Source organism: Pecten maximus, chromosome 4, assembly GCF_902652985.1.
Source record: "Pecten maximus chromosome 4, xPecMax1.1, whole genome shotgun sequence".
In the NCBI taxonomy this organism is placed as follows: Eukaryota; Metazoa; Mollusca; class Bivalvia; order Pectinida; family Pectinidae; genus Pecten; species Pecten maximus.
The window spans coordinates 40408836-40422500 of record NC_047018.1 but is presented as its reverse complement, the minus strand read 5'-3'; the positions used below and the strand labels follow the sequence as shown (position 1 = coordinate 40422500).

The 13665-nt window shown below is 35.0% G+C and overlaps 1 protein-coding gene across 1 annotated transcript; it reads right to left on the bottom strand.

Moving 5' to 3' along the window:
- Nucleotides 1-1569: 1569 nt before the first annotated feature.
- Nucleotides 1570-9912, bottom strand: LOC117326076 (hydroxysteroid dehydrogenase-like protein 2). Its single transcript, XM_033882678.1, has 8 exons — nt 9798-9912; nt 8959-9122; nt 7977-8190; nt 6141-6244; nt 5463-5564; nt 4731-4931; nt 3414-3614; nt 1570-3013 (listed from the first exon to the last, which is right to left on the bottom strand). Exons 1-8 carry the CDS (start codon nt 9812-9814, stop codon nt 2772-2774), a joined length of 1245 nt encoding a protein of 414 aa, XP_033738569.1. The 5' UTR covers nt 9815-9912; the 3' UTR covers nt 1570-2771.
- Between the last annotated feature and the right edge of the window lie 3753 nt (nt 9913-13665).

Here is a 13665-nt window from a genome sequence, read left to right as displayed (position 1 = left end):
ATAGGGAAATGGGAAGGAAATCTTTTAAATCGCTACTTGTCACAACGTACTAAATGTATTTGAAACACATTTGGTCAGAAACATCTTAGTGAAAGGGAACAGATTTTGCATAAATGGTGGCACTGAACCCCTGGGACCAGCGGGATGGCGCCCAATCGGGGAAATATGAGCAAGTCATTCAAATAGCTATTTGTCTCAAAGTACTGAATGGATTCGAACCAAATTTGGTCAGAAACATACGTAAGGGAAGGGGAAACAATTTGGCATAAATGGGGCGACTGAATCCCCTGGGGCGAGGCCAAACAGGGGAAAGTCCTTTAAATCGCTACTTGTCATAAAGAACTGAATGGATTCGAATCAAATTTGGTCAGAAACGTCCTTAGAAGGAGAACATATCTTACATAAATGGTGAGTCTGAGCCCTTGTGACCAGAGGGGCGGGGCCCACTTGGGGAAATAGAAGTAAGCCCTTTAAATCACCAATTACTGAATAATACTTCTGGGCATCAAAAGACAAACACAACACTTGTAAAAATGGACCCTTTGGTCTTTCATCACATCTAGGGACTTAGTTCGTTTGATATATCCTTGAAAACATTAAGATCTCCGCCCCATTACCTTATAAAGCATTACTGGGCATCAGGAGATAAACACAATCCTGATGCAAAAATAGGTCCAATGAACTTAGTTTCTTTAAACACAATCATGTTGTAAAAACAACGCATGAGGCTTTTCACACCCTTAGGCGGTCTGGATTTTGTTTCTGTTACATCTTTGAAGCAGTTGAGATTTCTACCCCATAACCATATTCTGTATAGCATTGTTTGCATCAACAAATAAAGCTACTAACAAATTAACATGAACATTATTTTGATGTTTAGTAAAATCCAATCAGGTGAGCAATATTATTATTTTTTGTGTTCCTGTGCTTCATCACAGTCTGAAGTCCGTCTTTGACCTAGTTCAAATGAAAAGCCAGTGCTAAGTAGAGTTCTTTGATGTATGTCAAAGGTTACAAAGTAAGTGACAGTGACCTACTTTTGGTATGCGACACACCACCTCACTTAGTTAAACCAATGTCCCAAGTATGAAGTGCCAGTGTGGAAAAGTGTAAGAGATAGAGGCCAAACAATATTATGTGTGGAAGGCTGGAAACAATGCAAAACTATATAGTCCCCTGATCTCCGGTGGGGGACTTGTTGTTGGAGCAGACTAGCTATATATAGGTCTGCACCCAGTTTTTCTGTTGATTGACAATGCAACATGTCATCAAACATGTAATGTATGTGTCATGCATGTGAAATTGTGGTTACACTTACTACCCCTATACAAACAGAATTATGACTCATTGCTTACCAGGTCAATTTTGTGTGTATTATGTTACGAGTGTCAAGAGATGATTGAATGTCACTAAAATCATATATCTTTTCTACAAACTTCATGTGAGAACAGCTTTCGATGGTGGAGTGTTGTGTAATACCAGTTACATTAAATCTGTAAAGTATTATCATTGTACAGGGACTTATGAAACATTACAATGCATCCAAACAAAATTAACAAAGATTAAAAAGTAAATTCATACCAAACTTTTATTGTGATTTATTTGTACTAAATGTACAATAATCATCCAATATATAATTTATATATCAATGAAATTGCTATCATTATCAGCATAATCAGTGATTTGATCACAAATTTCATAACACATCTAACTTTCAAATGTACAGTATCAGGAACCCTAATACTGAATGATCACATATAAAAAGATTCAAAGCAATGATTGATAAAAACCTTTTAAATCATGAACTCTAACATATAAATACAACTCTTCAACTCATTTGTTAAATATAATTCTGATAAATACACCAGCGTTCAGCACTAAACTCCAGACACATTAGTACACACTTATCACAAATTCAGAAATATAATGGCTCTCACACTTCAAACAAATTTACACAAAACTTTGTTCATGCACTTCACATTTGTAGACAACCAAAATTTTCAAATAGCACATTGAAAGAAAAATAATAATACACCCATTCATTTCTTATAATATGGTCAAATATATTCTGTAAAATCTGGTTTTTTGATGGATATAAAGCTGTGGTCAAATCTTACGGTCATGCGCATATTTGACCATAGTTCATTCGAAAATGTGATTCACAGAAGTCAACTCGGTTTAAGTAGGGTCCAGTAGACTCTATTATAATAGTGTTCTAGCTTGGAATATGGTTAAAAATGTCGACACTTAATATCTTTAACTAAGACCAACCATGGTCTACTACAGTCATCCTCAACTGGATTTGCATGACTTAAGATGTGATCTTAATCTTTGTGTTTGTACAAAAAAAATTGGCTGCAAGAAATTTATCTTCTGTGAGAATGATCAAATTGGCTATAATTTTCTCTATAATTATATTTTTACTCCAAGGATATGTATTGTATTTTTCACAATGTACATATTATCCTCCAAAATGGGACACTACACTACTATATACCTATCCTCTGTAACACGTATACAAATTTATAAGATGAACTCTAAATACATGTCATCACTATTTCATGTTTTTGACATTTAACTGGAATTATACATCTATTCGTCAATGACCCACTTATATTACCTGGTATCCATGTTGTATCTGACACCACACTTATATATAAATGAGTTCCCTCGCACTAACAATTTATTTGGTCAACTTCCCTGAATTTGATTTTTGATGTCATTCCGCAAAGGTATGTGTGAATCATTGCTTTCAGTGAAAAAAGAGCATTTTACAATTTTGGAGACATTTTGTTCATGAGTTTTTCCAGCTTCATGGCCATCGCCATGTCTCCTTTGATCTTCAGCTTGCCAGACATAAAGGCTGCGACAGGTTTTAGCTCGCCTCCGAACATCTTCTCAAAGTCGGCAGTGTCCATGCTCATAGTACAGTCAGCTCCCATTGGGGGCTCACCAGGTCCTAGACTTCCAGCACCAGATTTCAAGTCTATGAACCAAGTACTTTCATCTGTCCCTACAATAATAAATAGGCTCGGTTACATTGTCCTAAAATACCTTGAGGATAATGTTACATATACACAACATACAGAGAAATTATCCTCTTATCACTAATTTATTGAGATATGTTATTCATCATAAGATTTTATTGTTCTCTGGGCCTTGGATACAAAAATGCTTTGATTTGTAACCAAGATGAAAAATGGTAAACTAAAAATCGTTTTGAAGTTTAGTAAAACCATTGTCAAGAAAGATTATTCAAAACTTACAGTGACTATAGTACAAACTGTATTACTGTAGTATATTGATTATAATACTTAAAATGAAGCCTTGTACAAGACTTCCACTGTATGCATCTATATCATTTATATCTGGGTAGTATAGATTGTAACATTTTGGTGGAAGTGAATATTTACCTGATAGATTGAACTGGAAGACACCTCCTACACTGCCTACTAAATCCTCACTAAGCATGGATTGTATGGCCTCAAATGTCTTGGCTGGTCCGGCACCACCTGCGGTTCCACCAAAGGCTGGTGTGGCACCACCTTCAGACATCTGCTCCCTCAGTGTGTTGGCATCAACATCCAGGAAGAAGTCGGGAAGAAGTTTGCTGCCTAAAATACGATATAGATAATTATCATATCAAAAAAAAAAGAAAAAGAAAAAAAGAAGAGCTATAATTACCATATCTATCCTCAAATAAGATTAAGTAATCCATATATATATATATAATGTAATTATAGCGGTGTAAAGAAAAGCCTTTCTCTGACAACAATCAAAGGTGATGATGCAGTGGCAATAACCATGAACCAATCACCGATACCTAGGATTTCTTGCCTGAGATTGTTTAAATTGCTATTATACTCCCTATGGCAGGACCACAGTTACTCATAATCAAGTAATAAGGATGGACCAAGTATTGCACATGGTATTCTGGAAAATAGTGTCAAGGGCGTTTGACTGTGTTCATTTCTTGGGAATGAAATGAAATGGAATGCTGTTGCAAGCATCCGTGGTTCATCAAAAGATGACAGGCTACGTCTTTCTTCTTTCTTTGGGCATTCTGAACATCCAAAATCTAATCTTCAATATTTGATAAAATAACATGAAATGAATCCAAATGTAACCCCGGTATTTGATGTAACTCATACCTTTGAATATAACTTGAACAGTGGAAATATTTTGCAATTTTGATGCAAACATACAAGGGTACAATATCTTTTTCTAACATAGTTTAATTGGAGTTGTTCAGAAATAAAGTTTAAATAGAGGACACGAGTATTTTGGCTTTGAAAAAAGATTTAAAACATTTCAGACTTTTAGCAGTCTTTGTTATATCAGGTTATATTACTCATGTGCTGAGGTAGTTTTATGTCCCAGGTCTAGATCAACCCAAGTAATAACAAAAATATAAACCTTTATCTGAGACTTCAAGAATCAAGGTGGATTAATTCAAAGGACATTTCCCCATACATCTGTCAAAATGTTACATGAAACATTGAATCTCATATTAAAAATATTTCAAGGCCTTCTAAAAGGACAAACATTAACTTTAAGCTTTTCAAGACCATACAGCTTCAAGGAGTTTTGTATGTGTCCTGAGAATCAAATTCTAACACAGCAGCAAAGTATACTATAGGGCTAAAAAACACCTAACCAGGTTATCTTTTGGGCCTATATATGGTACATGATGTATTACACTAGTTGGAGACAATAATAAAATTCTGTACCTTTTACCCAACTGTACTGTTCCATGTCCTTGATCCCTTCAGCGGAGAGCACTTCATCATCAATAGCAAAATGACCAGTGTATGACTTGCTGTCTTTGGTTAACATCACATAGGCAGCATCTGACATGATTTCAGGCTTACGGCATTGCTTAGAAACCTCGTCTCCTCCTCCTAACATCTCCATGGCAGCAGTGTAGATGGCTGTTCAAAATACATGAACATTTTCAAAACAATGGACTTGCTCAAGGCAGTGGCAGCCATGTAAGATATCAATAAACAGGTTGGGAGTTGAGAGGTGGTTTGTACTTCATTTCATAATTTATCATGTGGCCTAAAAAATTGAATATCGGTAAGATTTGTGTAATAATCTGATGTACACTATAGAAAATATTTTACAGAAAGTAATGATGTCAACTGGACAGGTCTGAGTTTTTCTTTAAGTGAACTCCTTTAAAACAGGAAATCCTTGGAAAGTTTGGTCCATATTATTTAGTCAATATGCAAAGAGTTCATGATGTATAACAATTAGAATAGCAACACATTGCATTAAAATATAAATCAACAAACTCTTCGAAAAAAATTAAAACAAGGAAAATATAGCTTAAATAGCTAAATAGAAATAGTACTCCAAATAATGATGCAGGTACATACATGTATGATCTATAATACATGAACACTTGTGTAGTTCTTGTGGTCTAAAACCTTGTAAGATGTTAGCAGCTATTCATTTACCTGTTCTTGGCCAGAGAGCATTCACAGCAACACCTTCTGGTTTGAATTCTTCTGCCATCCCCAAGACACACATGGACATCCCATATTTGGCCATGGTGTAGGCTGGAAAGTATGACCAACAGTGTGATGTGTATGTATACTTTGAAGCAGAGAAAATCTTGGGAGTTAAAGAGTAAATGACAGTTTTCATCAATATTGTCAATGTTTAAGAATGAAAGGGTCCATTTTGTGTAAAATTACTAGACAGAAACAGGAAGTTATAACCATTGTTATAGTTTAACAATAACATCCTCTCAACACATTTTTATCTCTTTCAGGACAGTAGGATCTATTTTCAGTTTTGAAAGGTCCATGATAAGCTTCAGGATAATTTCTAAATTCAGGTCAGAGTATTGGTACCAGCTTCACATAATAAATTATACATGGAATCAGGACTCTACTTTAATTTGTCATCTCAAGAAACAAATATGCTGACAGGATAACACAATCATTAAATCTAACTGAGTCAGATTGTTCGCTACTCGATTTCCTCTGTCATATAACTATTTCAGATTTACCCCTCTTCATTTATTCTGAAAGAAATCTTTTTGGCATGTATGAGGCACTTAAACTTTTCTTGTGTATTTTCAAATGTCTTTTGAGTAGATTAAATGTAACATTCAAATTAACTGTGCTCACCCACATGGCCTTTGAACCAATCTTTGTTCATGTTGAGCGGAGGACTGATGTTCAAAATGTGTGGATTAGAGCTCTTCAGGAGGTAGGGCAAACAGACATGAGAACTGAAATCAAAGAAAACATTTGATTTAATGAAATGTTTACATCACAACATGTATGTCTTGGTGTATTATGATACTAATTTGTTAATACCGTATAGGCTTCATTTTACGGCTGATTTAGAGTCTAGAATTTACTCACCAGGTTTGAAGAATTGATACAACAATGCAAATCATCTATTATTATTATTAACAACTCTAGAATTATGCTGTATGAACTTTAAATGGCACATTCCTATACCATTCTGATCAAGGAATCATTGACAGGATTGAAGATTGACATTTCATAATAAGTATTTAGAGAAAAATATTGATACCCTTCACACACTATACCGCCATATTGAGATCTATATATATGTACATTTACAAAGAATAACAACCCATGTATTTCGTATTTACTCTTATATTTTAAATAATGTTGTTTTTTTAAAAATATATTTTTAATGCAAATAACGTAAACAATCATAAAGCGCCCATTTTGAGTACCGACCTGACGATCTACAAAATGTATAAGAGGGGCAAAAACCCAACTCCGCCTATACGAATACTCCGGTTATTTGCATATTTTGTCGTGGAAAAAGGGGTATGCAAATAAGCGGGTTGCTCTGTACTTGCATTCATGTTATGCAAGTACTTATACCTGCATATTGAGATCTATATACTTGCATTCATGTTATGCAAGTAGATAAGTCAAAATACAGAGACACATTCAAGCAATCTCCCCAATACTGTGAGAAATCCCACACTGTTACATCTACAATTACAGAAAATCAAAATTCAAAATACATATCAACTAGAGTCCCTTGAAGAGGTGATTTCATGGAAATAATACTCAGGAGAAAATCCATAGATATAGCTGTGAACAGGATTGAGTACCTAGACCACAAAAAAGTATTACACCTCCCACGAGTTATGTCCCTTTACAACAGATTATTTATAAACAAACACCGACCAGAGATAAATGCCTCTGTAACATGGATAGATGACCGATCCGAGATGAGTACCCCTATATCATGGATAGATGACCCACAAGAGATGAGTACCCCTGTAACATGGACAGATGACCCACAAGAGCTGAGTACCCCTGTAACATGGACAGATGACCCACAAGAGATGAGTGCCCCTGTAACATGGACAGATGACCCACAAGAGCTGAGTACCCCTGTAACATGGACATATGACCCACAAGATATGAGTACCCCTGTAACATGGACAGATGACCCACCATAGATGAGTGCCCTTGTATCATGGACAGATGACCCACAAGAAATGAGTGGCCCTGTATCATGGACAGATGACCCACAAGATATGAGTACCCCTGTAACATGGACAGATGACCCACAAGATATGAGTTCCCCTGTAACATGGACAGATGACCCACAAGAAATGAGTGGCCCTGTATCATGGACAGATGACCCAAAAGAGATGAGTGCCCCTGTAACATGAACAGATAACCCACAAGATATGAGTGCCCCTGTGACATTGGCAGATGACCCACCAGAGTTATGTGCCCCTGTTATCATGGACACATGACTCACCAGAGTTATGTGCCCCTGTTATCATGGACAGATGACTCATCAGAGTTATGTGCCCCTGTTATCATGGACAGATGACTCATCAGAGTTATGTGCCCCTGTTTTCATGGACAGATGACTCATCAGAGTTATGTGCCCCTGTTATCATGGACAGATGACTCATCAGAGTTATGTGCCCCTGTTATCATAGACAGCTGACTTACCAGAGATAGGTGCCTCTGCCATTGATGTTCATCATCAGGTCATATTTCTTCATGCCTGTAGACTGTGTACCAGTGAGGGAGATGGCACTAGCATTGTTGATAAGGATGTCAATCCCTCCAAACTTGTCCACTGCCTCCTCGACTGCTTTACGAACCTGGTCTTCGGATCGGATATCTACCACACAGGGCAGACATTTCCCTCCAGCATCCTCAACTGTAACGATCAAGCAACAGATTAATATAACATCCAAATAAAAAACCCACAAAATTACACAAAACTTGTTGAAAGAATCAAGTTTAAATCAAACCACAATTTTATTGACGATTAGGATAAGTGTTGTATCGAAAATTGGTCATATACATGTAATATTCATATTATTGTCAATTAGAATGTCAATCTGACAGTTACTATAATGGAAAATAAATAAAGGTTACATTAAACCATTCCTAATAAAGTTACAAATATTAATGGTTTAAGTCAGGGCTTTTGAATTTGGAAACAAATCTTATATTGCAGGGCTTTTTCTGAAGACTTTTTGGGGCTGCTAATGGGTCCCATTTCCAATTGAAATTATTTCATATTGAAGCCAAATTCCCCAAATTTGCCGTTTACTCATGAAATAATCTTTCCCAACATTAATTCATCAATTTTCTTCCCAAAATTAGACAAGAAGGCCCCTTCTAAAACAAGTGAGAAAAGGCCCTCATAATTGATAGATTTATGGTCTTTCCAGTGTAGCTCACATACTGTGCTGCACCAAGCTCACAGCCATCTGAACCAAGAATTGATTGACTGTCAACAAATTGTACTTTTGATGACATCACCAGAATTTTCAGCAATAAATGCTACACTGGTACAAATGTTATGGAACTTTTAAGGATTGTTCTTAGAAAATTAAAGGCATTATAAAATTTATCAGTCGGATCCATATTTGACCCAAAGTACTGCAGAAAACAAAAATCTAGAAATTATATAACACACCTTCCTTGGCAGCTGTATAGATGGTACCAGGTAACTTGGGGTGTGGCTCTGTGGTTTTGGCTGCTATGACAACATTAGCTCCATCCCTTGCAGCTTTCAAGGCTATGGCTTTTCCAATACCACGACTCGCTCCTGTGATGAATAAAGTCTTCCCAGCTAAAACACTAAAACAAAGAAGCATTTAATTATGATGTATTCTACTAAAAATCATTTATGAATACGAACACGGACCTCTCGACTCCCAAATAAGGGAATAAGAATGTTCCCTGTATTCTGTATTACTTTAAATAGTATGTAGTTCACTGAGCCAAATACTATCCAACTATTTATTTATCTGGCCAGTTGGTGTGAAATTAATGCATTTTCCACTTGAAAATATGACTACGGTTTCTTTCACTGGTTGTGACGGGCATTTTTTGCCCCGAAAACTTAGCTTTAAGAAAATTACACAGCATTGTACTAGCTTTATATTGCATGTTGTCTTATATTACTAACTAGAGTAATTTCTATGATTATGCTATCAAGATGACAAAGGGATACATAGCATTTCGATATGATCCGTTGATCGTACACAAATGTATATTATATATATATATTTATATATATACACACACACTACTTTTTAATATGGGCCTACTAAAGACTACTCTCCTACATACTATAAATTCAATATCTGTCGCCAATGCAACTCATGCCAACTGTCATTTATGACTGTCCCCTTTGCAAGCAACGTTTCCTTCCAAACTGCTTGTAGACTACTGTTTTGACAAATAATGGCAGCAACATATCTGAGAATACATTCACATACTCCTCTTTGACCATCTCTGACGCTATCCTACCCAGTGTTTGCAGCCATGTTTTAGTGTCCAATGTCCTAGTTCGCAGAAACACAAGTTCCAAGTTCAGTACACAACCGACCGGCAAGTGAAGGAACGGACTTTGTATCTCGATGACTTAATTTAGGGCTATTCATAAAAAGCGAAAAGAAGCAGTAAAGAATTGCTCAAATTATCTTAATAGACATTTCCTGTAAAACAATATAACTATTAAAAAATAATTAACAATATGTATTAATATGAAAGAATTACAGAAAATAAAAGATAAAAATTAAATCAAATGTTTTGAAACAAAAGATGAAAAGTCAGGCTTTGCAAATTATACTAACCAGATTTTATCAAGGGAGATAACTTGGTCTCCGTGATTTCGTGTACGCCGTACCCGGCCCCGATCCCCGTACCAGGAATATTGATATTATTTTTTTTCTGAACAACAAGGGCATGATTTTGTGTACGCCGCACTCAACCGTGAAAATTGATATTTTCGATTACACTCTTCATACAAATATAGGTTTTAATAAAAAAAAAAAAAAAAAAAAAAATTCATTTCAAATCTTACCTTTTTGAGGATCGCGGCGATGCTCGCGGGGTTTTGTTTATATAGTTAACTAATACACGTTATAACAGGCAAAGTGTCTGTCATCATACGGTTTCATATATGTTGACCGTGACGAAGTGTTTGGAAACAAAAAGAAATCATACGTGAAAGGAAATAAAGCTAAAATTATGATCGTAGAATCACTGACAGAGAGGAGCCAACAGGTAGTAATTATAAGCGAACTCAATAAACTGAGACATGAACGCAAAAATTATTCCTTCTAGACACGTGATGGGCGGATATTCATAAAAAAAAAAATCTGAAAATGCGAGAGAAAAAAAACAAGGTAAACTCGATTCAAGAGTTTATGATTGTCTAATATACAATTCCCAAAATAACAAAATATTAAAGAATAAAAAATAAGTTGAACATGTGTGTATCTATATACATGTACTTACCAGGCAGTCATATTAATCTTGTCTCAATGAGAATGTCTGTCTATATGTTGTTTGCAGACAAGTTCCAAACTATTTGAATTTTTGTAGATACAAATGTAAAATTGATTATGAATGTAAACAAATGTTGCTAAATTTAGTCTTGTTCACTTTAAAATTTAATTACGATGTATGAATAGCGTACGTGTTTATAGTTAGCAAACCATGCTTGATACTCACCTCTGTCCATTAGTCCTGATTCATACCGACTACATAGTTAGCAGGGCAAATGATATATATAATGGGAATATATATCCACTATGAAATGTTGTGGACTGTAAATAAACAGTAACTTGAAGTCTATGTACTCGTCTCACCACCTCCAGCTCTGAGTCTGTAGACTCTCCTCTTCGTCTTCTTACACAGGGGTTTGTTTTTAGATGTTGGTGCCCAGTGTTGATAGGTATACAAGAGTATTTAAATTTTTTATTTTATTCATTTTTTTTCATAATCTAAGGAATAAAATGTCAAGACAAATATTAATATTTCAGCTATAAATTCTTATCAAGTTTTCATATAAGCCCGTTCCATTGGTTGTGATTTGCTACACGTCCGCCAAATGGCCACATAGACCTATGAACTATCCGGATATGTCTCTCTCTAAAATCACACCCGTTTTATATATAAATTCAAGTAATTAATTTTGTTTTAAATAGGTCCCGTTTTATTTCGAAATGATTTATCTAAGTTAAGCCCCGTTCTACTCAACAATTTTGGTATATTTCTCCCGTTGTATATAGAAATTCCTTAATTCGTTTTGTTTTATATGAGTCCCGTTATATTTCGAAATGTCATATAATACAACCAAACACTATACTATCATCACTGCCGTTAAGTTACGATATACATAAAATACAGCCAACGCTATACACATATTACTGTCGTTATGTTACAATATATCATTGTCATATATATAGAGAATATGTTTTTGTACATATTTTAATACAAATTAATATATTTACTGTATCTTTTATATGTTTGTATTGTAAACATTGAAATTGCCTTTTAAACAATGTATTTACTTTTTAAAGGGACGTATGAATCAAGTTTTGGTCGTCAAAATTAAACTTACTGGAAAATGTATTTTTTTTTCCAAGTAGTAAAAGTTATAATCTTTACATTAACAAGACAGTTTTACTCTCAAGATAAACCAAATTCTTCGATAATTAAGTCCTGAATTTGTTTTAATTCGATCCGCAGTATCACTATTTACTGCAGACATACGGTGTTTGTATACGATAATCCTTTCCCCTCTACATTTCGACGTTAATTTCATTACACGTAGGCACAAACACTCATATTATCATCGTTCGGACATAGATTTCATCGATAGAAATTGTGCATGTTTCTGACGTCCGAACGAAGGAATGCCCCTTTAATCTATGCGTTTAATCAATATAATTTTGAATAGTTTCCCCCTGCCGTACTTCATGGAGTCAAGAAAGATATAAACAGCTATTGCAATCAATGTATTGTTTTATCTTATCTACAAATAACGTTACGGAAATCCGTTTCTGTGCATTTCCGTCTGGACTGTGAGTTTTCCGGGCTATCGGCGTCCGGATTATCGCGGGTCCACTGTATTTTATGATTTGTGTTTATCATATTTTAATGCAAGTTATTATATTGAATATGTTTTCTGTTAATTGCAACCATTGCCTTTTAAACAACGTAGACGCCTATATTTACTTTTTAATCAATGTGTGTTAATTCATATAATTATATATTTTCGGTCTCCTTTCCACGAGTTCGGAGCCGTACGTCATGGTATTTAAGAGAAATATGTACATCTAAATATTAATATTTGTAATCATTTAAACAAAATAATCATTAATTGTTGTATAGTAAATCAGAGACGTGATATACACGTCTCTGAGTAAATCAATTATAATTCATATTTCATATAGAATTATATAAATACTTTTGTATTTGTATTTCAATGTAGACGTATTTTAAATCTTACGACTGAATACACGGTAATGAAATCCACACGATTTATTTGTTTCGCTTATTATACACAGAACACAAGTCGGCACTGAAGTTTTAATTCGCAATAAATACTTGGAGTTGTGCCCCTTCACACGTGGTTAACATGCTAGTCAAGGGAATAATAAAAATAAAATATTTATATATGAAAACGGTGGTATTTCAGTTGTTCTCAACTATATATGATAACAAGGGATGTGTTGGAGGTGTTTTGGGGTGTTTTGGGGTATTCATCGCGCCCTTTCAAGCCTATATGTTATTACACCTTTTTCTGCGTTATAACGTCTATTGGCGGTTTTATTTCCGTTAAATTATAACATTTTTTTTTCGCGTTATAACGTGTATCAAGTAACTATTTTTTTTTTATCTTATTGACACTAATAGGCTTTACATGGCATACAAAGTGACGGTCTATCATATGAAGGATCGGGAGTAGTCTGCCCTTGGTACTGAAACTGGTGTAAACAGCAACCCCCGCGATGATGCCGTGATCATCAAAAAAGCAAGGTTTGAAATTTAAAACTTATATCTTTATGATCATCGAAGTTTACTTGAAGATTGGGATCGAAAATATATCTTCAAACTAAATCTTTTTTACGAATAAATAATCAAAAACCGTAAATTTTCACGGTTGAGTGCGGCGTACACCAAATCACGCTCTGTAAAATGTAAATCGACGATTACTAAAGTTCTGGGGATTGCTTCCTTTTAAATTAAATTGTTAGATTTTTCAGATATTTATATGGATTTATCAGAAAAATAGCTTTCTTCATTTAGCCATTGCTGAGAAAAATCAATATCAATATTCCTGATACGGGGATCGGGGCCGGGTCCGGGTACGGCGTACTGTACA